The sequence below is a fragment of the Aspergillus saccharolyticus genome (assembly GCF_003184585.1).
Source record: "Aspergillus saccharolyticus JOP 1030-1 unplaced genomic scaffold BP01scaffold_10, whole genome shotgun sequence".
Lineage (NCBI taxonomy): Eukaryota > Fungi > Ascomycota > Eurotiomycetes > Eurotiales > Aspergillaceae > Aspergillus > Aspergillus saccharolyticus.
This window is the reverse complement of record NW_020290620.1, coordinates 638,064-661,678: the sequence shown is the minus strand read 5'-3', so window position 1 is coordinate 661,678 and position 23,615 is coordinate 638,064. Positions and strand designations below refer to the sequence as shown.

The following is a 23,615-nucleotide window of genomic DNA, read 5'->3' as shown; positions in this document are numbered from 1 at the left end:
TATGCCCCCGCACAGCCACTGCTGACGGGCAGTAAATACAGCAGGTGCCCCCATATATATTCCTCTCTTGAACCCCCCCCACCAACTTCACTTCTTTTTCTATTTCCTACTAACCTCTTCTCACTTTTCCCCTCCTCCCTGTTCTTTACTACTTTAAATATCAGACAACCCGCACCATGTCCGCACAAGAGTACTTCGGCGGTTCCCAGAACCCTCGTCGCGAGGAAACACATACTCCTGGACCCTGGTCTTCATCGACGCCTGGTGCCGACACACCTCGCACTGGTCCCTACAGCCCCTATCCTCCCTCCGATCCCAACCAGAAACCCAACTACGAGAACTACTATCCTCAAACCGCCAATCCCAACCAGAACTACTATGCTACTTCGCCAGATCCCACTCGCGCTCATAGCCCCTACCAACCCATGGGCCAGCCATCATGGAGCGGTCCTTCACCATCCCCCTCTGTAGGCGGCGAAGGCTACCCCCACCAGCCGTACGGCCAGCCACAGCAGCCCCCATACCCTCAACACGGAGGCCCTCCTGGGTACCCCCCATACCCCCCGCAGGAGGGAGGCGCACCGGGTAACAACCCACCCTACAACGACCGCCCGTACTCCCCCTACCCGCAGCAACCAGGCCACCCCCAACAACCCCCACCCTATACCGTGACCTCAGAACCCAACCTGCCACCCAGTGCCACCGATGAACAGGATCGCGGCTTCCTAGGCGCCGTCACTGGCGGTGCAGCCGGCGCTTTTGCAGGCCACAAAGTCAATCACGGCTTCCTCGGTGCGATCGGAGGCGCTCTGACCGGCTCTGTCGCCGAAGACGCCATCAAGAACCACCGCAAGAAGAAGGAAGAGGAGGAGAAAGAAGCCCAACGCCGGCAAAAGGAGGCCCTCAAGGAGCAGAAGCGTCGCGAGAAGGAAGAACGCAAGATGCAACGCCGCGCCAACCGCCACAACCGTCACTCCAGCTCCTCGTCATCTTCATCTTCTTCCTCGTCCGATGACGAGAAGAAGCACTGCCACCACCACCACGGCGGCGGGGGCGGAAGCTACCGCGGGAATTTCTCCGGCTCGTCCCGCGAGATTCGGCTTGAGGGTTACCACGAGCTCGTGGCCTATTGCAGCGATGTGAACGGCCACCAGCATCGGTCGGTGCTCCCCTTGAACGACGTGCTGACCAACTCCTGGGGGGAGTTGAAGTGGGCGCGCCATGGCAATTTCGCGGCCTCGGCCAGTAATGTTCATCTGGAAGATGGGGGCCGGGTCTTGGTGGCCGACCTTGGCAATGGAAATGGGGGGTGGAAGCGGAGCTATATTCGGTTGGATGAGCGCATCTCGAACCAGAACGGCCGGTTGGTGTTCTTGGACTAGACGAGTGGTCTCATGGGCGAGGTGCAGTGATGGCGAGGAACGGGTTGCGAAGAATCATCTGGAATGATAGTGGTTTTCCAAGAACTATGGACTTAGGACTTAATGCTTGGCTTTTGGCTACTCCTTTCATGAATTGTAGGCAATGTTCATCGTAGACTTTGCGGAGTCCAGCTTGACTTTTCTTTGCAAGTTTCTGCTGACTCAGGGGGGTGTAAGGAGCTATTCTCATCTAGTCGCTAAACCCATGCCGGTCGTGCCGGTAGGATGCCGGCAGAATAACTTTCTTATGATTGCAATGCGATGCCGTCAAATGACCTGTAAGATTTCAACTCGAAGTTCCCAAACAGTCATACAAACTTAGTCATTACACAGATGAGGCAAAAATGGGATGAACGAGAGAAAGAAGTGAAGGTCAGAGACATACGTGGCAATGAAAGAAATAGCATGAAGGATGGAAAATGAGAGGCACGTCCCGAATTGAAATAGTCTCTGATGCAAATTCAAGAAGAGGATTCATACATACAGAGTGCAGCAGAAGAGGAGGAAATCAAAGGAGTGGAGAGTTAATACAACCACCCGCTTGGGAGTTGTACGGTACGGTCTACTATTTCACATGTATATCGGAGGACTTAGACAATCAGTGTCGCCTCCGGGGTGGTTTGAGATGATGTTGGCGAAGCCATGATGGTGAAGGTTGAGGTCTGCAGGGGTCTGGGTGGTCGGGAACTCGAGGCTATTGGAGTAGAGGAGGGGATTGCGGCCGCGGTGGAACTATCGTCGATGATGAGGGCGGAGGAGGGGGAGGAGAGGGAGGAGCTTCCGGAGTCGTCTGAGGTGGTTGAGCCGTCGTCGGATCCATCCTCAAGGGAAGAGATAGTATCGCCGATGCTACCGACGGTATCACCTACGCTGCTGATCGTGTCTCCGATACTGCTGATCGTGCTAGGGATGTCTGTCAGCGTGACTCAAATTGTAGAGTGGGTTGCGGTTAACTGTGACTTACTCTGACAAAGAAGAACCATCGTCGTCTGAACTCCCCGACTCATCAGAGCCTGACTCGGTCGAGGTCGCCGCGCTGGGTGCCTCAGTGGTGCTTGTGCCGACCTGGACGCTTGCACTAGCCGGTTGCTCCTCTCCCACCGAAGTCGGGAGGGAGGTGGTTGTGGACGTGTGCGTCGTATCGATCCTGGTTGATGAGGCATGGTGCAGCTCTGCAGAGGTTGTGACAGATTTCGTTGTCGTGTCCACCGTGCTTGTAGACCCATGCCCTGCTTCAATAGAGCTGGTAGCTGACTGGGAGGCTGCCTCCTTAGAAGTGGTAGGAGAGTGCTCTGCTGCAACAGCGGTCGTGGTAGAGCTAGAGGTAGCTGTGGGTGCTGATGTTGACGTTGTGCTGATCGAAGTCGTTGAGTAGTCAGGCTCAGAAGATGTCGACACCGTGGATGTGGTCTTGCTAGTGGTCGCGGTGGTGCTAGTAGCAGTCGAAGTTGCAGTAGTGGAAGAGGAATGAGAGGTGGTAGAGCTCGAGGAGGTAGTAGATGTCTGCTTCTCTTCCGTGGTGGTAGTCGTGGTGGTGGTCGTATGAGTGGTTGTGGATTTGGTGGATGTTGTCGACTCCGCCTTCTTGGTGGTTGTTGTCTTCTTTTCTTCAGCTTTGGTGGTGGTGTCTTCGCTACCAGTCTCATGTGTACTACCTTTACCCTTGCTGCTGCTGCTGCTGCTGCTGGACTTGTGCTTCCTGCGCTGCAGGAAATGCCCCAAATCATGCCTGGCGACATTCTCGTGAAGGTTGGGCTGCTCTGCCACATCTACCACTATCGCCAGAGGGTCAAAGGGCTCGACTGAACTCGCAATGACATCGGCCGCCAGGGCTCCAGTCACGACTCGACTGGCCAACAAGGCCAACAATAAGGACTTCCTGAGCATGATTGCGGTCTTGTGTGCGCGAAGCGGTTGTCTGCGTTTTGACTGAGCTGGGACATCTGGAACGCTTTTATCCCTTCTCCTTTACCTGCATCTATCATCCCATCCTCATCCCAAGTCCATTCCAGCCCATGGTTTCACACATCCAACACGTAATGAACTCAAGAATCATTGTGGCCCCTCGACTCGGTTGTTGTAATCTTGGATCTATGGAAGATGAAGTGGTGCCAGTAATGGTTGGGGGCTGAATGGCCAAGCTCATTACCGGGATAGGGAAAGGATGAGAAAAAGAGGCAATGAAGCTCTACCCACAGCCCCCAACCGACGCTTACTTCAATTCTTGGAAGCTTCTCTCTCCCGCAGTCAATGTCGAATTTCCTTCTAGCTTCCTGTATCGCCCCCAACTTGACCCACTCACTCATTTCCTCCAGGACCTTTGCACTGCCCGCCCACCTCCGCACCGTCTTCTCGCCGGTGAACCCGGTTCGTTCGCTCAACCTTCCCGCCGTAAGAGTAAGATCGATCTAATTTCTAGATGGGCTTGGGCTTGCCAACAGATCTCGTCTGCAGCCTGAGTCTGAATGTCCCTGGTACCTGCGTCTTGTCTGAGCGGGTTGTGCCTGTGTGGACCCCTTCTCGCAGGTGAGTGAAGGGGAGACCAGCGAGCCATCGAGCGAGCGATGGGACAGTCCAGTCGCTTCAATCACTCACTGGCATCACAGCAAAACAACTAACTACCTCAGCGTGGCAACACATTCAGTGTCAACAGTTGAGTACCTAATCGTGATTACCTTCTCAGTCGGATTGCGATGATTCGGGCTATTCTCGTTTCGACGAACTAGTTCATAGCTGTCAGGCCCCCTCCCCAGTTGAGCCAACAAAATAGTACGGTTTGTTCACTAACCGTTCAAACCATTAGACCCTACGCAGCTAGACGGCAAGACCACTGAGCAATACGACTCGTTAGAAATCCCTATGCCTTCAGACGTATCCGCCCCCAAACCTCGAGGATAACTTTCAGGCTCAGGTCTGAATCTTGATTCTGTGATGAGATGCGGTTCGTAGAGCAGGATACGCACAGAATCACATCTTGGATGAGGACGGTTTCAGCCCTGGTTCTCATTGCTCCTGCTGGTCTCCGAGGGATTCGCTCTGTGGCGGAGTGGCGTTGCGGGGATTGTCTCGGGAGGTTAGCCTGAGATGCAACTTACAACAACCACGTTTGCCGATTCGTTTCGCCTCGTCATCGAGATTAGGGGGCGGTTTTAGCGCTCTGTCAATTCCAACGCCTTCTTTACGCAGGGGTGGGTTGATTAAATTGTTTTGTGAGATACTATCATGGTGTAATCATCTAACACTAATCAAATTGGTGCCGATTGTGACACTTCGTATATACAAATGCAACTATGAGTAACTACTTATGTACTGAGGAACTACTACTATCGAACCCAAAATCCCAAAACTTTTGTAAAAACCATCTTTGGCAACATCTCTAATGACCGCTACGAGCTTGTCGACTCCTTCTCCTTCAGCCCGGTTTTGGTCTCGACATGCTCCTTGCTCAGATGCTGCCGTGTGATGAACATGCTGGCAACAAATCCCACAGCCGCCACACACGCATACAGAATCCACATATTACGCAGACTCCAGGCGTACGCGGTGGCTACCGCATGGCGTTGATCCGCCTCCTGAATCGTGGAGATGATCACCACATTGGACGCAGCCTCCGACCCCGAGAACTCGTCCAAGTAAGCGGACGATAGGCCTGCCGCACGGAGATCGCCCTGTCGCATCTCCATACTGTTCTGGAACACGACACCGCCCAGCACCACCGACATGGCCATCGCCACGTTGCGGATGAAACCAAAGGTGGCGGTGGCGCTCGCCGTGTCCCGTTGCGTGACATTGCTCTGGAGAGCAAGAAGCGGCGGGAAGAAGAGCAAGCCGCATCCCATCCCGGCCACGATCTGATAGCCGACAATCTTACCCAGCGAGGACCCCGTGTCGAGATTGACGAACAGTCCGGGACCCAAGACAACGAGGGTAGTCCCCGTCCAGACGATCTCAAGGTACCGGCCGGTGCCATGGATGAACAATCCGGCAAAGAGACTCAGAGCGGCTTCGGTGAGCACGAAGGGGAGGATCATCAGTCCGGAGTGGAAGGGGGTCGCTTCCTTTGCTGATTGGAAATATGTCGGGAGGTAGTACTCCGATCCGAGGAAAGCCTGGTCATATAGGTCTTAGTATTCAACTTGGCACGCTTTGTGCTCGAGTCACGAGAGAAGGACAGCCCTTTGGAGAACCACTTACAAAGCCATGGGTGAACGCGACCAAGAAGCAGGCCACGTTGGATCGATTGTGGAAGACCCCAAGTGGCATGAGTGGGTACTTGGCCAATCGCTTCTCACTGTAAATGAAGGCGACCGACATCAAAGCGCCAAACACGATGAGACAGATCACTTTGGGCGAGTCCCACGGGAAGGTGGCTCCTCCAAAGTCAAGGCCAAGGAGAAGCAAAATAATCAGCGCAAGCATGGAGAAGCTTCCCCACCAGTCCACTGCTTTGATGCCGGCCAAAACAGGGGTTCTAGGGTTGTGGATGTCCAAGAATAAGAATAGGAGCACGAAGGCCGTTCCACAGACGGGAAGGTTGATCCAAAAAATCCATCGCCAGGAAACGGATTGGGTGAAGGCACCTCCGACAAGAGGGCCCATGGCTCCTGCGATCGCCCAGATGAACTCAATGAGTCCCATGAAAAGGCTGCGAAGTCTGGTCAACGATGAAGATTAGCATACGCCACTGAGTAGGGGATACGGGTATACGTCAATTCCATACCGGACACTGAACAGGTCAGAGATAGTGATAGTGATTAATTGAATGAGCCCACCGCCGGCTATACCTTGTAGACCACGACCGGCAATCAGCATGGGCATATCGACCGCAGTCGCGCAAATGATGGATGCGCCAAAGAACAAGGCGACAGCGGTGAGAAGAACGAGCTTCCGTCCCCAGATATCGGAGAGATTGGCCCAGATATTAGAACTAGCCGCATTGGCCAGGAGATATGCACCCCCGATCCAAACATAGCCCGACGCGGAGTGCAACTCGGACGCTATTGTGGGGGTCGCCGTCGCCACGATCGTCTGGTCTAGGGCTGAGATGAAAAGAGCAAGCTTGATGACGCGCGTATCAGTAAGTAAGGGCTTATCGGGTTGGGCTCTCCACCAGAAATTGGCCGCAATCAGTACGCAGGCTTCCCTTGGTGATAACGTACCGAAAGAGCAATCATGGTCAAGAATATCTTCCAATTGCTGCGAGCCACAGGGGCATTCTGTTCCGATTCGAGTCTTTGGATTTCTTCCGACTGCGAGTTGCCTGATTCCAGACCATGGCTCAATAATTGGTTGCTGTTCTTGTCCGAATTGCCCGAGCGGTCCATCCCAGTGACAGGTTGCGATGGAGACGACGTCGATTCCATCTCGATCGGAGCGGAACTTTGCTGCGCAACACCGCTCATCTTGAAGACTGTCGGGTGATCTCAGTTACAGACTTCTCAGTCGTCGCAGGAGGGAATTTGGTTCCAATGAAAGATAAGGAACTTATGGAAAGAGAAATCTGGTTTGAGTCAGAGCGGTTTGTTCTGTTTGTCTCTTGCTCTTCTTCTTGGCTCGGAAGAGATTCCGAGGTTTTGGTTATTGGTCACTCACTCTGCATCGTATTTCAAACCTCGGGTCCGAAAAGAATGATCATTTGTGATTGACGAACGGGTCATTCTGGGTGTACTATCGCAACAAGTAGTCAGCGAAATGGTCGAGCTGATCTAGAGGCTCTGCCTTTTCTGATCCGTGTTCGCGTTGAGATCCGCTACGGAATCGACGCGTGCCCTACGTGGGATCTTGGAATCGAGTCCACTCTTTGCCGCTACCATCAAGTACATATCAAGGCAATAGGTCTGAGTGATGCACAACAGACTGCCCATACTGACGAGAGCAAAGTAAGATGTGTGTCTTTTCGAGCCAGGAGAAGAGGCGCTTGCTCAAAAATGAGGTCTCCGTTGCTAAGGTGTCATCATCAGTGGATATATGGTCTACTATGAGCATGCACCCGGTTACCGTCGTGAAGTAGTACGAGAATCCTAATATGTCATCGAAATAAACGGCTATTTCAATATAAATCTCGGACTTGCTGCAAAGTCACTTGGGGCAGCACACGTGAACCGATCTATCATGCGCTACTATAGTACAACATCACGATCAATTCCAGGGCAGATGGCATATTGGTCTTGGTTCGTATATTGACCACAAAGAATTTATATCGCGGGGATTGAGTAAATAACTTTCACATAGTCTCATCTTCTGTTCTTGAGCATGTACTTGACATCCGGAGCTTGTACCTCATTCACCTTGATATGGCTGTATCCTTGATGTGAAAGTCACAAAATCACGTTTTGAAACCCCCGAAATAGCTCAGAGTCTCCTTTTTTGGCGCCTGTTGTTCGATCAAGGTGCACCAACTCACCCTATTCCCCCCTAAACCTACAGTAAGCCGGCAGCACAAGTGTAGATTCATACATTCCACTAATCTGGCTTAATTTGTCAAAGTGGATCAGAGGTAAAGGAAAATCGGCGGAAAATCCCCCGAGAGTCTTGCATTGCCGAAGACAGGGTCCAGTACGGAATGAGTTACGGCAGTCAGACATTCACCTTCATCGGTAAGTTGTGATTGCCGGCACCGTATAGGTCTAGTACTACTTTTGACCTTTCATATTTGGAATCTTGATACTTATCCTAGTTACTGTTCTTAGTCTCTCAAAACTCTCCTTAATTTGACAAAGCTGTGCTAACTAGAAGCACAAGCTAATGTAAAGCAGAAAATTGGTGGGGAAGCGAAGTGAGGTTCGATACTTCAGGCCAGCTGGTGGGGGGGAAAGCTTTCATACTCCATACCTAGATTCCGCCGACTGACGACCAACCAAGTTGTCCAATTGCATCTACAACTATGAATATACTAGTAGGTGGTACTGCTCGAGGGGCTACTGAGATGTCAGATTTTGAGCGAACCCTTCTGTCGTTTTGTTCTGACTTCTTCCTCCTTCAATCTCCTCTAATCCATTCTGTGGGAGATTGCAAGCATTGCGCGTGCAGATCGATGCAGATGACCTGAATCGGATCGAGGTGTACTAATCGCTGGCTGAGGCCCATAAGCACAATGATCCGAGCGAGCAGAACCTGCGAAGAGACCCACCCGAGGACGTCCATCGGCGACCCAAAGAGCTCAAAATGCAGCAATTCGGGAAAGAGGAAGTCCTGTCTGTGCTAGTGCTTGCCGTGATGGTCCGGCTTTGTACGAAGATACGCACCCATTGGAGTGATCCTGACATGGAGCGATAGAGGCTGATTCAAGGATGGGCTCGAGTGCGGGGCAGAGGAAGGGGTAGAGGTCAAGGCAGAGGACGGCGAAGAGAGTCGGACTTGTATCTGGTTTTTTTTGGGAGAGTAATATCCTTCTACTATCCCAAGATAGTCCAATGTGGCTATGAGAAGATCTAGGGTCCATGCATTGCAGCATCCAAGCTGATTCTTGTTCAGTTTCTACTTTGACGATAAACCCACGGGGACAGGCACTTCATCGCCTGAGTGACTTGACCCAGCGGCAACCTCTTCTTCTCTGCTCCCCTCTTGACCACATTTCGAGCAAGCATGGAAGCAGACTTAGCATGTATAATCCCCTAGAATCCTAAATTCGAATTCCTGATAAGCCTGCACAGCGTTTCCATGACGCCAGGCCTTGGCATTGGCCTTCTTGTCCTTGCCATAATTTTGCACATATGATTCGATAAGGCCTTCAAAGCGTCGTTATTCTCACCAGTATGATTTTTAAAGGGCCTGGTATGGCGACGCCAGGACGTTGCCAAGCACAGCGGGTGCCAGGGGCCAGAATACTGAGGATAGAGAGATTGAGTCTCTTTGTAACCGACAGAGAACTATACAGACACTGCCTCGACAGACCAGCCAGAAGACGCACAAACTCCGACCTATATACCTCAGCTCAACAATAGACTCTAACCGGATCAGACGGCACCGTGGGAAATTGCTGACCCAGCGACTAATCTCGCTAACAGACGTCGCTCGAAGTCTGAAGCTCAAGTAGCATTGGAGAGAGTCCCTATCTTGTGTTAATCAATCTCACTATGGTCCCTGACTGCAGGAGCTAGGATCCATTGCTTACTCTCAGCACGGACTGTGTGGAGTGACTGGCCGATATGGTTCGTCTTGACGGCCTCTTTGAATTGGCTTAGCTTTGCCCACAGCGCTGCACATCCTTCTGGAGTGAGCTTTAGACAAGGGGGAAACCCGAGACAAGGCATACTCAATACATACTAAACTCATCGGTCTGATGTCGTAAAGAACATTCCGAGCCAACAGAGCCTATGCGAGCTATTAACTATACGCAGAACTTATGCTATAAAGGCCTCATCCCTCCGGGAGGTATATGTGTCCAACTCCTATCATTCATTCAAACGTTCATTCAGTCATTTATTTGTTCAGCCATTCATGAAGTCCCTCAATCAATTGTTTGTTTACTCATCTACTCATTCAGTCAATGATTCACCCATGCTCCCTCCCAGGATTGTTTTCGCAAGTGGACATGTTCCCTCGTTGGGTTGATCTTCAAGGAGAATGACGATAAGCTGCAGGCGATTATGCAAGTCCGCAAGTTCTAGATAGATGAGATCTTGTTGAAAGGCGGGTGGATATGGTCGGATTGGACGTTCTCTGTGAGAGAGATATCTTTACGACTCAAGATTCCATTCGAGACAGCTATTGAGGAGTTAACTAAACATAAATAACTAAGTTAAATTACTATGGTATGATTATCACATGCCGGTGTCTGATGAACTGCCGAGATATTCATAGCACTAAACCAAATATGGAAAGTCAGTCCAAAAGATGGACCTAGGCTAAGCCCGATATGGGAAGATCACTTTTACTCCCAGTCATTGAAGTTATTGAATCGTCTTCAGCCTCCCCTCTCTATCTCGACCAGAAGTGATATCAAAAACAGCAGAATTGTCTTGCAGACTATGACCCCGATTTGTGTTTAAATACAAAGCATTTATGAGACTTACTGTCAGCGGGCGTGCAGAACACTCTTCGCCCTCGCGCCAAGATCAGGGATCAGGGACCAAACGCCCAACGTCATAGCGGCTGACGAAGCGATCGCCATCCGAGATCGAATCACTCCCTCCCTCCCTCCTTTTCGGTCCTGAAGTTACTCCGATTTCCTCGCTGCTTTTACCCCTGCTCATCCTTACACCCGGGCATTCCAAGCCTTTTCCGGTGTAGCTCAACTCTCTTATCTCTTATAATCGAGTCTCTTTATTTGTTTTTCTATGCCTCTGCCTGCATCAGATGCTGTTTGACCTCCTCCATGAGCGGGCTCCTCTCTTCTTTGTTGATTGAACCCGTCGTGCGGCAGGCCCGTCGATTCTCACAACAGACCAGTTCACCACCCCCGGCTGATTCCCTTGCAGCTGAAAAAGATCGTGCCTCCTCCGTGGTCAGCGATGGCAGCGAACTATTCCATAGTGCTGTCATGACCGATCCGGTGAGCCTGGAGGATTCGCCCAAGGGTGGAAATGCGGGGTCTGAAGATGGCCGCAATGTCACCTCTGCATCGCCTTCAGCCAATTCACCGACTAGCAACCCTCGTGTGCCAGAACCCCGATTCCCTCTGGGATGGGCCATGAATTCAAGTCCTGATCGTCTACCACAAACACGTTCCCAGATGCCGCGCGCCAATCCCCCGATTAGTCCACAGCAGACCGCCGCGACGCTAGCTAGGCCAGATGCCGTACAACCTACTAGTCCACGCTCACAGATTGCGCAGCACGCGATGGGTAACATTGTCATGACGGACGAGCACGGTGGTCCTGCCGCATTGCCCGAGGATGACGGGATGGGTGCTCTACGGAGACGGATTCATACGATTCGAGATCTAGGCTACAGCCATGCAGACCAGGCACGCATGATTCACGCACTGATGACCGAAAACTACAATCTCCATCGGGGGGACACAGCCGATCAAAGCACACCCCGCAGTCCCACGCCTCTGACTCCGCAGAATTCGAAGCAAGACCAATCCGCTCGCCGATGGAGCATTATTTCCTTGGAGCGACTGCCATTATCTTCGTCTCCCACTCCAGCTAGGAGCGAGGGTTACTACAACTTGACGGCAGAAGATCTGGTGCCGACCTACACCCCCAAGCCAGAACTCGAGTCACCTGCATGCGAGGTTGACGATTTGGACCTTGAAGAGGTCGAGGAAGTTTTCTTGGGCTGCCCACATTATAAAACAAACGTCAAGGCTCAGTGTTTTGACTGCAAAAAGTGGTACACCTGCCGGTTCTGCCACGATGAGGTCGAGGACCACCGTATGGATCGGCCGAAAACAGAGCACATGCTTTGCATGCTATGCGGGGAAGCTCAACCTGCAGCACAATCTTGCAGAAGCTGCGGCGAGCAAGCGGCGCAGTACTACTGCGAAATTTGCAAGCTCTGGGATAATGATGCTCATAAGAGTATATATCATTGCAGTGATTGTGGCATTTGCCGCATCGGTAAAGGTCTGGGGAAAGACTTTTTCCATTGCAAGGTAAGCAGTCGCCGGCCAGGTTGACCAACTGGAAGCTGACCGAATTTAGACCTGCAGTGTTTGCCTACCTATATCAATTGAAAATACTCATCGGTGCATCGAGCGCTCCACTCAGTGTGATTGTCCCATATGCGGAGACTATATGTTCACTTCCCCGGAGACTGTAGTATTCATGCGGTGCGGACACAGCATTCACCAACGGTGTCTGTCCGAGTATTCCAAGACTTCTTATCGCTGCCCCATCTGCAGCAAAACCATCACTAACATGGAATCTACATTCCGGAATCTGGATCGCACCATTGAAAGCCAGCCAATGCCGGCAGAGTTCAAGGACACCAAAGCTCTGGTCTATTGCAACGACTGCAGTGCGAAATCTGTCGTGAGATATCATTGGCTGGGACTAAGATGCGACCTGTGAGTTTCGTTCTCTCTACATGTCTATCAGGAATTCTAACGAACACAGGTGCGAATCGTACAATACTGCACAGCTCCGTTTAGTTCGAGGCAACGCTTCGGATCCTTCTGCGCTCGACAGTGATAGTGAGGATTTTTCTACCACGCGGGCCAGGTCCTCCTCGCACGGCGCCGACGACAGCGGCCTGTCTACGTTCGAGTCGCTCCGTATCGACACCAGCTCCGTCCCTGGGCCTGACTCACGGCTTACTGTTCCCATGTCTGCAGATCCGAGCCGGCCATTTGCCTCTTACAGTTTGACTCGCGATCGTGCTGTGTCACCCGTTATCAGGAACTATTTTGGGATTCCAACGGACCGTGACTCGGAGCGAGCGCAATCCACCTCCTTCTTCAGCAGCCTCGCATTTCCGGGCGTTGGCGGCGGTGGAGGAGGAGGAGGAGGAGGAGGAGGGAATGACGATGGCGGCGAACTTAGCCTGTGGGGAACAAAATTCAAGTACAGCTATGGTTTCCTCGGTCAGCGAGCCGAGTCTGCTGACGGTGGCTCGAATGCTGATGTCAATGAAGACGAGGATGGCGGTGCCTCAGGGAGCAGCAGTGAGGAGGATGGTAGTGAGGAGGAAGAGGAAGATGACGACGAAATTGACATTTTCGGGCACCGCTGAGAACGCCTCGAAGGGGTGACTGTACCACTCTCACGGCGTGGAACAGGCTTGCCCGCTTATTGATGCGGGTGAGATTGGTTTCTGACCTCTTCACAGTTAAGAATTGACGACAAACCACAATTGGCAATGACGGTAGTTGGCTGGACCAACTGGAGTGACTTGTATGATATCTGGCGCGTTTACGGAGGGAGTCTAAAGACACATGACTTGGGCTGCATTTGCTTTCTTGCTTGCTCTTCCATATGATATATTATGCATTTGTATTGGGCGTCTGAGTTGCTGGGGACAAGGGAGGGCGTGTCTTGATTGGAGATAAGGGGACAACATGTTCGGACTCACGACGCATTGAAACATCTCGCATGCATGAGGGAAACTGGCATAGTTTAGATATATCTCAACCAAGGATTCTGCATCTGAATTATTCTGTTTCTAAAAGTCTGCAGAAGCTGCTGCAGCTGCGTTGAGGATCCGGATTAGTCAGCCGGGCTGGATGCGGGCCTTCGACGGGCTTCTCTTCTTCTTCCGGCGCTGGATGACGACGAGAATGTTTGCAAATCCACTTCCCCGTCGATCCCCAGGATGGATGCGGTGCAAAAGCCACTGCATACTTTCTTTTCCCCTGGCTTATCTCCCCTATCATACTGTCCGGCTGACAAGTGACTGAACCACTTACCTAGTTTCTGCCTGTTCTTGATGACACTGTCTTGATCACGCCCCATCCGCTCTCTTTGTCCCAACTTCCGCTCCTTCACCTTGACACTCTTCCCTACTGACTCGTACACTTACACTCGCTAATAGTATTATCCCCGACTGACCTTTCCCTCCACCTTCTCTGAAACGGAGCACGGATCTCCTCTCAGGGATGCACCAACCTGCAGCCTGAATCTTCGACCCCAGACGAAACCAACTTTCACAACTCTCCTGTTCATCCACATCTACAGGGGTCAGTCATCCACGGAACCGGCGTATCTACCCGATCCCGTCTCGTCATCGCCCTCTCATATCTCGATATCTCGGTTACCCCCCCGCTACCGTGAAATCAAATTACTACGGCAGAATATGATCCGTCGCAACTCCGACATCGACGTCCAACTCTCCGATGCGGCTTCCTCCCCCCCTGTCGAGCCCGAACCCTCGACTGCAGCCGATGTGGAGATGATGTCTGATGAACCTACACTACCTCTGAACTTGCCCACCCACCTTGCCGCTCGCTTCGCTCGCAAACCAAGTGTCGCCCGCCGCTCCTCCGCCGCCTCATCCCGCCGCAGCTCGATCTCTTCGCTCCATTCTCAGCACCAGAACGGGCCCGCTCATGGCGCGGCCGCGACCGATCACAACCTCCGACGCACCTCCATCCTTGAGAGTCGCAAGGCTCGACTCGCGGACCGCGCCCTGCACGCGGAGAAAGTGAGACTTCGGGCCGCCCTGGCTAAAGCGGCAACTCGGAACCTGCAGCGAGAGGAGCGAGCCCTGGCTGCCCAGCAGGCTCGGGAGCGGCTTCTGGCGGAGATCACGGCCAAATGCGAGGAGGAAGTCCGTCGGGCGAAAAAGAAGGCCGAAGACAACCGCGAGCGCAAGGCCGCCGAACACGCGCGACTCCGCCTGGAGATCGCGGAGAAATTTGCAGAGGCCGAGAAGCGACGCATGCTCTATCAGCAGACCCAACGGCGCCATCGCACGAGCAGTCTGCCCACCGCTGGTGACGAGAAGAATATGCCTAAGGCCACCGTCCCGTTAGGAGTCACCCGCGACGCTGCCGCGCGGATCATCCAGCGAGTCTGGAGGACTTATCATGCGAGGACGGTCATGCGTGGGTTCCTGGCTCTTGAATTGAGCACGGATCGTATCCGAGAGAAAGAATTCGAGGAAGTTGGTCGAATGTTGTCAGACGAGCGGGTGTTGGAGGTGACGGCTCGGGTTCTTCGGCTGTGTGGCCTGCAGGATATGGAGAGCGACACGATGGGTGGACGGGGCGCGGTGCGCACATTTTTGAGCAGTTACCTGATTGTGACCCATCCTAGTGAGGTCCTGAGCAGCAATGGGGAGCAGGAGCAGGATCTGATCGCGAAGGCCCGGGAGCTTCTCGCTGCATTCGAGCTGGTGATGCCTTTGCTTGCCTCGGGGTGCTGTTCTCCCGCAGTCATCTCCACCGAACTCCAGGCTCTTTGCGAGGCGTATAATGTCTTCTTCTCTGCATTCCACGCCTGGAAGTCTCACGACTCCAGTGTCCTGATTGAGATCATGCTGGCTCAATTCATCGAGCTGGAGTTGATCTGGCAGACAGTCAAGGATGACCGTGCTGGTGGCGTTGCAGAGGACTATCGTCAAGGGATCCGACAGAATCAGATCTTGCTCCTTGCCAGGCTGAAGCGTCTGGCCGGCCCTGATCAGGCCATGCAGAAGGTGCGGAATGCGCTGAAAAAGGCGAAGCGCGAGAAGAAGCGCACCGCGTCCAAACAGGCTATCCCGCGGTCGGCAGAGGTGGCTCCCGCCTCGACGGAAACTCTCACGGAAAGCGTTGCTTCCCCGATCAGCGAGACTTTCAACACTGTGGATAGTGGTGTTTTGCAGGAGCTCGACAGGCAACGTGTTTCTCCCCATGAGCGATTTACCCGGATGCTTACTGCCCTGCCGGAGAACCGGGCTTTGGTACACGAGCTGCTGATCAATAAGGAGTTCCGGATAGACGAGAAACAATACACTGAGCCACGCAAGCGAATCATGCAACATATGTGCGACATGATGCGAAAGGACGTTGCAGCCGGCCTGGAAACAAATTGGACAGTGGCGATGGCCACGGTGATCCAAGACCGCTTGCTCCGCTTGCTCCGGCCGGGAAACTCGCTCCATGTACTGATCAGTGAGGTGCTTGACCCCAAGCTGGTGGAGAGCCAGTGCAGGGCGGGCGCGTTCTCGTACGACAGCTTCTTCAACTTCATGAACACGATTTTGCCTAAGCTTTGTGCCCCTTACCGTGATCCGGTAGTCAAGGCATTTGCCGAGGACACTTCGGGAGATGCCATCGACCGCCTTGCGCGGCTCATGGGGATCATCGATCTTCTCTCCCTCGACCACACCAACTTCATGATTCAGGTTGCAGCCCCGCAGTTGATCCAGGAGGCTCCGGGGTATGAGCAGAGGACATTTGAGAAGGGTCTGCAAGATGGAACCCAGAGCCTGGGGAAGACGCGGCGCTTCTGGCGGACACATCGTAAGGTCATCGCCGATGAGATGCGCAAGCGGGATCCCGAGAATGTGAACGGGGAACCTCAACCGCCGAGCACTAAAGTCTATGCGCAGGGGCTTGTTGATCTGGTCATGAGCAACGCGCCTGTCTCGGAAGAGCTTATCCCTGAGACTTTGGAGTTGGATCGCCAGCGACTTGCGCGGTTGCATGCCAAGGCGTTTCGGATCGTTGCCACGGCTTCGATTCTTCTGACGGCCAAGAATCTGTTGAAGCGCGACGTGCGATCTCAATGGAAAGCCGAGGCAGACCGGATCATGTCTCTGGACTTTAACGAGATCCAGCCTGATCGTGTCAAGTCGATTCTGGAATCGACCCACCCGATGCCCCCCAATGCTAGTGCGCAACTGGCAGCCACCATCCGTCGCGTGCTTGTGCCCGTTGCCACGGCCTGCGTGGCTGCCCATACGGAGGGAGAAGGCACTCAGCCTGCGGTGGAGATTCAGGTCGAGTCGACGTCGTCTGCGGCCTCGTTCACGTCCGATGCCACTAGCGCGTTGACTGCGACGAGTGGCAGCGGCAATGGGGTTTCGGGGTTTGCCGATCCGGTGGCCCGATTAATCTTGTCTAGGTTGCGTGCGCACATCCTGTTGCGGCTCAGTGCGTCGAGCGCGAGCGAAAGGGTGCGGGCGACGGCGACGGCCAGTCAGAGTCTGGCTGGCGCGGGCATGCCGGAATTCGTTACGGAGGTCGGACAGTTGACGGACGAGTTGGAGAAGATGCGTGAGGTGGATTGGCTGTGTCATGGGATGGTCTACGAGCGGATTTTGAATGCATGAGGGAGGAGCTCGGTTTTGGTGTTGTGTTGCAGATTTCATGAGGCGAGTTTTGCTTGGGACAGACTGAGATACGTCGTGCTTTTGGTTCTATAGTCAGATACAAATGAATGACTCTTGTTCCGGGATGTGACTTTAGTTCATGAATCTCTGGATAGTACGAGTATATCCATAGTGACGGAATCCTTATCATCAGTCATTCCTCACCGATAAGCGGTTGACTAAGCACGCTGCTCCCCGCCATTCCTCCGAGACTCCGGAAAGCTTCAACTCGACCTTGACAGACAAACCACTGCAGAGAACAGAACAGCAATTGCTTTGCCCCCCACACACTTCTATCGCTTGAACCCAATTTACTCAAACCAGACCACCATTGACACACAACCGAAATCCCCGAACCTCAAACTCACTCCCCCCCACCCAAGCGAGGCATCATGCCGAACCCCCCCACCCCACCCACCCACCACCTCACCCTACTCTCCTCGCTCTCCCCGCCCTCCACCGAACGAACCTGGCAAACCGCCCCGCACCCGCGCCTCCCGATCGTGGCGACCTGCAGCGCGGACAAAACCATCCGGATCTACTCCCTGCAAAACTTCTGCTTGTTATCGACCATCGCGGGTGGCCACAAGCGCAGCGTGCGCACCGCAGCCTGGAAACCGCACGTCACCGGGGAGAGCGTGTTGGCCAGTGGCTCCTTCGACGCGACGGCGGGGATCTGGCGACGATGGGACCATTACTCGGATTCTTCAAACCTAAACCTCTCGACAACCCACGGGGATGATTCAGTTTCGGAATGGGGTACGACGACGACCTCCGCCTCAATACCCCGGCGAGGAGGAGGAGGAGGAGCGGGAGAGGAACGAGAGGAAGAAGATGACGAAGAAGAAGAATGGCGCTTCGCCGTCCTCCTTGACGGACACGACAGCGAAGTCAAATCTGTTGCGTGGTCTGCATCCGGGATGCTACTGGCCACCTGCTCGCGCGACAAATCGATCTGGATCTGGGAGGACCTGGACGATGGGGACAACAACTTCGAGACGGTGGCGGTGATGCAGGAGCACGAGGGGGATGTGAAGTGCGTGGCGTGGCATCCCGCGGAGGAGTGTCTGGTGAGTGGGAGCTATGATGATACGATTCGCGTGTGGAGGGAGGATGTGGATGATTGGGGCCAGGTGGCTTGTTTGCGGGGGCATGGGGGCACGGTGTGGGCGGTGGAGTTTGAGGGGATTCCTTTTGTTTCTGGGTTGACTGGTAAGGAGGAGGAGCAGGAGGAGGTGGGGAAGTGGAGGGCGTTGTCCGGGCCCAGGATTGTCTCGTGTAGTGATGATCGCTCGGTGAGGGTTTGGAGAAGGATTCCTAAGGAAACTTCCCCGGCTGCGGCTGCTGCTGCTGCTGCTGCTGGCATGCCGAGTATTATTCGGCCCACCGGGTTGGATGAGGACTGGGAGCTCGAGGCGGTGCTGCCTGCGGTCCATGATTTGGCGGTTTACTCCGTGGCGTGGAGTCGGAGGACCGGGTTGGTGGCTTCTACAGGGGCGGATGGCAGGGTGGTTGTTTACCAAGAGCGAGTTGTCGAGGGACAACAGCCTCAGGCTGGCCCAGAAGCGAAGCTGCCGCCGACAGAGTGGGTGGTGGTGGCGGTGTTGATCGGGGCGCATGGCATTTACGAGGTCAACCATGTTGCGTGGGCGAAGCGGGCGGATCGCGGGCGTGATGTCTCCAAGGAGGAGGAGGTCCTGATCACCACGGCCGATGATGGCACTGTCAAAGTGTGGACTCTTGGACAGTAGATGTGAGACGGAGTGTTTATACAGAAGTTATACCTACGCTGTTGTAGATAAAAAAAGTCAATGCTGATCGATAGATCCTCCTAGCACTAAACACCACTGCCACCTATACAGGTCAACTAAAAAGCATAACAAACCTCGTTTCTAATTCCCAACACGTAAACTCCAAAATATGTCCGCATAATTCTGACTGACACCGCCCGAAGAAAACTAAACAAAGTGACAAGATCATAAATGATCAACTCGTCCAGACTGGCCATGTCCCTCTCGAGCCTCCTCCTCGTCACTGTCCTCGCCAACCGAGTAATGCTCTCGGTCTAGACCCGGCGAGTGCAAATCATCCAGTTCCGACTCGTCAAAATCACCCGCCTCGACGTCGCCGCCTGTCCGCTTGTTCTGGAAGCGCTCAAGCACCGAGCTACTGCTGCCCATGCTCTTCTGCATGATGCCCCGATAGCCATGGTGCCGCTGTCGGCTGCGCCAGATGAAGAAGCCCCACACGATCACTCCAATAATCACCACCACCAGGACGGCCTCACCGGACTTGGCGTACGCCTTCCATTCGGTCTCCTTAAGTCGCTGCTTCTCCTGCTCCTCGGCCGCGGTGCTGTTGGGATGGCCGCCTACCGAGGTCTGCGGCAGCTTCTCGCCGTCGATGCGCGAGTCCGTGGGGTTGCCTCCGATGCTGGCAATGTCCACCTTCATGAAGCGGTCCAGCATGTCCCGGGTCTGGCGAGGAAGGTCGTAGGGCACCATGTGGCTGGAGTTGTAGATCAGCACATAAGTCAAATTTCGCGCATATTGATAGATGCCAGTCGGCTCGCCCTCGAACGTCCAGTCGTGCCGGGGAGCCCACACTCCTGGCGAGGTCTCGAACCCAGTGCCGCCGCCCCATTTCAGGTTGTTGATCATTTGTTCGGTGCCGACATGATTGCAGATCAAGTCCTTATCACCGCTAAATAGCAGAACCTCAATGCCGGACTCCAAGAGCTCCGGAAGAAGTCGGACGGATGGCACGGAGTTCTGGGCAAGGAAATTGCTGCTGACCGCGCCGGAACACTCGGTCCAGCCGGACTTCTTGGCTGGGTCAATGTGGAGAGCCGCCACTACATCCTCCCGCTGCAGATAAGGCTTCACATCCACCAAATCTGTCGGCCAGTTCATTCCGCAGGCATCTAGACTGTCCCGTAGGCGGATGTCATACATGTTGTAGCACTGGTTATTGACGATCGTCTTGTCCAGAATACCATTCATTATCTTCTCGCAGTCGTCGATGTGGATCCGGTTCTTGCCCGCTTCCAATCGTGACTGGCAGACGGACTGCAACACCTCCAAGTCCTTCGCACCCGAGCTGCCTTCTTTGATGAGGCCTTCTTCGTACGCAAATGGTAGGTAGGACATGTATTGTTCCTCAGGAGCGATCCAGCCGTTGCCAATAAGAAGACCTCTCAGTTGCCACTGCGCGGTGTTGGTATTGGCGATCTTCTTGTTCCGTTCTTGCATAGCTTTTGCAATATAGGGGATGTGCTGTCCGGCGTAGGACTCGCCTGCAAGGTAAATCTGCGGGATTGTTAGCCGAGGCACCCATCAACTTGATACCAGCAACCTACGTCGTCACTCTCGTACTCCGGGAACAGTTTGAACCACTCCTCCAAGAAGACTATGAACTGCGTCGCCATCGTATCGAGTTCGTGTATATAGCTGTCAGTGTTGACGTAGCTGAAACCCGTGCCAACTGGGTTGTCGACAAAGAGTAGATTGGCAAACTCGTCCCACGACCCTTCATTGTACTCAAGGGTATGGTTGTCTTTCAGTCGGTACGGTCCAACCTCCATCAACGCTCCGTCCATCGACGAGCATCCGGGTCCGCCGTTCAGCCACAAGACGGTGCGTTGGCGATTGGCGATATGACGATTCTGGTAGTGCCAGAAGAACAGATGTCCATTGCTTTTAGGGTCAACTTCGATGTGTCTGCGAAACAGAGAAGAGGGTCAGCATGGTCAATGAACTCCGGCAGCGTCGCAGCGGAGTTTGCTCACCCAGCGTGCATCTTCAACAGCGGACCATCAGGTGCGCCCGGGAGGGAATGAATGTAGTAGTCGGCCGCCGATTTGGCCGAGACGACGGCAGGACTGAGGAAAAGAAGGGTCGACAAAGCCCATGTCGACAGCTGAGAGACGGAGATACCCCCGCGGGACGATAAGGGGAACATTTCCGGAATTGTGATAAGGCTAAAGTGAAAGGGGTTTTCTGAAAAGAGCGTTGACAAGCTGTCGCAAAGATAGATCGATTGGGTCCCAACCGGACTCAAGTCAGCGCTCAAAGACTCATCGATCAGTGCTGACTGAGACTGAACTCCCGGTTAAGTCGGAGTTTCGGAGATAAAGGGAGGTGTGGTAGTGATGGAGGTTGGTGATGGGGGATGTCCACGCTAGGAAAGGTGAGGGGAAGTGGAGTGAATGAAATGGGGTACCTTTCCCACAGCAATGAGGGGGAGAGAAGAGTTCTGAGAGAGCACCAGAGAGTTGGGTTAAAGACTAGAGAGGAAGAAGGTGAAGAAGAAGAGGAGGAGGAGGAGGAGGAAGAGGATCTTCAGCGGCTGAGACAGAGAGAGACGAATGGATGGCGTGGCCCGAACGGGCGGGTATCCATCAATCAGCTTATGCCGCTTTGGGGGCTCTATAGACCATAGTATGTCCAGTGGCACACACAACACAGTCATCACTATACACTGTGAAAATTGACACTGCTTTTATCCATTGGGCCTTCAATAAAGAGCATTGTCCTGTCCATAGTTGGCCACATCGACCACCTGAGCTTCCTTCGCCAATCCATCCATCCTTGAAAATACTTGAATTACCCCAGGTCGAGTACTAACTAAACTCATGAAGGCTTGAATTTCTTGGATCCAGCCAGTATGCACTTAGTATGTTGTTAATTACTTCTCTAACTACGGGCACGACTCAAATGAGATCGTCAATACCCTGGTCGGCATCCTTCTTAATCAGGTCCACCATACCCTGAACAACGTCAACACTGCGCAGTAAAGGCACGGTGAGAAGCGGAAAAAAAAAACTTACAGGAGGCATGATGGGCTGGCCATCCTCTCCAGTCACATAGCGGAAGGGCATCTCAGTCCGTTCGTGTTCGTTAATGTGAATCTCGGGGTGATCAACATATTTGATCTCCTCCAAGGGAACTGCATCAATGTCAGTACTGGTTGGAGTAAGCCAGATCGGTCGAGGACTGACTCTTATCGTGGACCACGAGGCGAGTGACACGCACGGCCGTATCGGTGGTCATTTGCACAGGGCCCAGTCGTCGACCAGCGTAGCCTTTCTTTCTCAATTCCGAAGTGCGGTCTACTCCATGTTAGTATCACAACGCGTTTTCGGTTGGAAGGGCCATACCGCGTGGTGGGTCATCGCCTGGTGACCGAGCCAGAGGTTTGTTTTGGTTAGCCATTAGAACGATGGAGCCGCTGCATCCCCGAACAACACGGGGACTGTGAAAAGTGTGTCTCACCCAGAATACCGCCGAAGAGGAAGACATCGAAGGTCTCTGCGTCAGCGGGACTCAATTCGACCTCTGCAGAAGGATCCAGCAGACAGACGCGGGACTTGCGATCCGCGAAAATCTCCTCGACACTGCGATGCTCGACATTCAGGCCGGGAGTGGCTGCCAGATCCTCCGGCATCTGCAGGGAGGTGGGCACGGAACTGAGCAGAAATCTGCTCCCCGAGGCATGGGCTTCACGGGCAATGCAGCCATACTCCAGAGCGGACCAAGCGCCCAATTCGGGGTCTAGATGCTCGACCACAATGGTCACAGGACCTGAAGAAGAGGTTTGATCACTCATGTTGACCCGGATGGAAGCGTCCAAGTCGGTCTGGCCCGCGGTCAATGAGCGTGATGTCGGTTATAGTAATGTGGGGTTCAGGAACCTCTTGTGACACCGTGCAGATTCGGATTCACCGGTTCTTGAATTCAAAATTAGCCTAGATAGAAGAGACACGAAGCTCGTAGCTAGAACTGACCGTGTGCAGATGTTAGATTGCGTGAAAGAATGGGATGTAATTGATATCAAATTGTGGAGGGGCAGAAGAGAGAAAAAAAAAGGTAAAGAATTCATCTTTTGAGTTGGATACAGATTGATACGCCGATTGCACCCACTGACTGACTGACTGACTGATGTTCGCTCCTTCCATGTTTTCCCATCACTGCACCGAACAACCTCCTTTGTATTGAATGGGAATTAACTGTTGCTATACTGTGGGTTAGGTCCAAATCTACATTTTGGTCTTTGTGCCTAATGGGGCAGCAGAATGAGTTGATATTGTCCCTGCATTGGATAATCCCATCTAAGCTGTATCCGTACTGGCTATCCATCGCAGAAAGCCCCTATCGTGCAGGCAGTGCACTAAACAGATGATGTCTCGATTTCGCTCATTTAGACCTCTTCCACCCCCTGGTTCATCCCATGCAGCAAATTGCAGTGTCAAACGGCGAGTGCCTGATGTTCTTCGATAATGAGGCGTCGGTAAGATCAAGTGAAACCAAAACAGTATGGTTTTGTCACTAGTGCAGGTGGAGCCGTTTGCAGCTCCATGGCGCTAAACTGCATGTGGACTCTCTGCTATCCTCAATGCTGGATCTCCGTCTCGAAAGAAAAGTAGCGGGGCCGATTACAGGGCGGTCACCGCCCATGGCGTACCCTCTACTCCAACGGGATGACCATACGGATACCGGCCCATACCAGCTCATA

General features: G+C 53.4%; 7 protein-coding genes across 7 annotated transcripts; 4 read left to right on the top strand and 3 right to left on the bottom strand.

Moving 5' to 3' along the window:
- Positions 1-176: 176 nt before the first annotated feature.
- On the top strand, positions 177-1,811 carry BP01DRAFT_397160 (putative glutamine-serine-proline rich protein; the record flags this gene model as incomplete). Its single annotated transcript, XM_025578498.1, has 3 exons — positions 177-447; positions 538-985; positions 1,061-1,811. The coding sequence occupies 3 exons, from the start codon at positions 177-179 to the stop codon at positions 1,380-1,382; spliced, it is 1,041 nt and encodes a 346-aa protein (XP_025432598.1). The 3' UTR covers positions 1,383-1,811.
- A 200-nt stretch (positions 1,812-2,011) lies between these two features.
- On the bottom strand, positions 2,012-3,308 carry BP01DRAFT_381641 (uncharacterized protein; the record flags this gene model as incomplete). Its single annotated transcript, XM_025577320.1, has 2 exons — positions 2,012-2,324; positions 2,386-3,308. 2 exons carry the CDS (start codon positions 3,306-3,308, stop codon positions 2,012-2,014), a joined length of 1,236 nt encoding a protein of 411 aa, XP_025432597.1.
- Positions 3,309-4,660: 1,352 nt separating this feature from the next.
- On the bottom strand, positions 4,661-6,896 carry BP01DRAFT_355608 (MDR family MFS transporter). Its single transcript, XM_025574738.1, has 4 exons — positions 6,581-6,896; positions 6,142-6,479; positions 5,616-6,075; positions 4,661-5,530 (listed from the first exon to the last, which is right to left on the bottom strand). The coding sequence occupies exons 1-4, from the start codon at positions 6,821-6,823 to the stop codon at positions 4,808-4,810; spliced, it is 1,764 nt and encodes a 587-aa protein (XP_025432596.1). The 5' UTR covers positions 6,824-6,896; the 3' UTR covers positions 4,661-4,807.
- Positions 6,897-10,616: 3,720 nt separating this feature from the next.
- On the top strand, positions 10,617-13,437 carry BP01DRAFT_415055 (zf-CHY-domain-containing protein). Its single transcript, XM_025579105.1, has 3 exons — positions 10,617-11,961; positions 12,011-12,375; positions 12,425-13,437. The coding sequence occupies exons 1-3, from the start codon at positions 10,738-10,740 to the stop codon at positions 13,038-13,040; spliced, it is 2,205 nt and encodes a 734-aa protein (XP_025432595.1). The 5' UTR covers positions 10,617-10,737; the 3' UTR covers positions 13,041-13,437.
- A 168-nt stretch (positions 13,438-13,605) lies between these two features.
- BP01DRAFT_355605 (IQ calmodulin-binding motif domain protein) lies at positions 13,606-17,186 on the top strand. The gene has a single exon (XM_025574737.1). The coding sequence runs from the start codon at positions 14,100-14,102 to the stop codon at positions 17,061-17,063; it is 2,964 nt and encodes a 987-aa protein (XP_025432594.1). The 5' UTR covers positions 13,606-14,099; the 3' UTR covers positions 17,064-17,186.
- A 308-nt stretch (positions 17,187-17,494) lies between these two features.
- On the top strand, positions 17,495-18,853 carry cia1 (iron-sulfur cluster assembly protein CIA1; the record flags this gene model as incomplete). The annotated part of the gene is made up of 2 exons (XM_025571750.1): positions 17,495-17,848; positions 17,930-18,853. The coding sequence occupies 2 exons, from the start codon at positions 17,495-17,497 to the stop codon at positions 18,851-18,853; spliced, it is 1,278 nt and encodes a 425-aa protein (XP_025432593.1).
- Positions 18,854-18,912: 59 nt separating this feature from the next.
- kexA (serine-type carboxypeptidase kexA) lies at positions 18,913-22,709 on the bottom strand (the record flags this gene model as incomplete). The annotated part of the gene is made up of 8 exons (XM_025579104.1): positions 18,913-20,410; positions 20,461-20,821; positions 20,890-21,020; positions 21,196-21,200; positions 21,834-21,870; positions 21,931-22,049; positions 22,102-22,212; positions 22,376-22,709. 8 exons carry the CDS (start codon positions 22,707-22,709, stop codon positions 19,079-19,081), a joined length of 2,430 nt encoding a protein of 809 aa, XP_025432592.1. The 3' UTR covers positions 18,913-19,078.
- Positions 22,710-23,615: the final 906 nt, after the last annotated feature.

Bases quoted from the DNA above. Each gene is read 5' to 3' on its own strand.
- BP01DRAFT_355608 (XM_025574738.1), bottom strand. From the start codon at position 6,823: ATGAGCGGTGTTGCGCAGCAAAGTTCCGCTCCGATCGAGATGGAATCG. The intron at 6,480-6,580 runs GTACGTTATCAC...CGCGTCATCAAG, and splicing joins TGACCATGATTGCTCTTTCG to CTTGCTCTTTTCATCTCAGC. The intron at 5,531-5,615 runs GTAAGTGGTTCT...CTATATGACCAG, and splicing joins TCGCGTTCACCCATGGCTTT to GCTTTCCTCGGATCGGAGTA.
- BP01DRAFT_415055 (XM_025579105.1), top strand. From the start codon at position 10,738: ATGAGCGGGCTCCTCTCTTCTTTGTTGATTGAACCCGTCGTGCGGCAG. The intron at 11,962-12,010 runs GTAAGCAGTCGC...GACCGAATTTAG, and splicing joins AAGACTTTTTCCATTGCAAG to ACCTGCAGTGTTTGCCTACC. The intron at 12,376-12,424 runs GTGAGTTTCGTT...TAACGAACACAG, and splicing joins CTGGGACTAAGATGCGACCT to GTGCGAATCGTACAATACTG.
- BP01DRAFT_355605 (XM_025574737.1), top strand. From the start codon at position 14,100: ATGATCCGTCGCAACTCCGACATCGACGTCCAACTCTCCGATGCGGCT.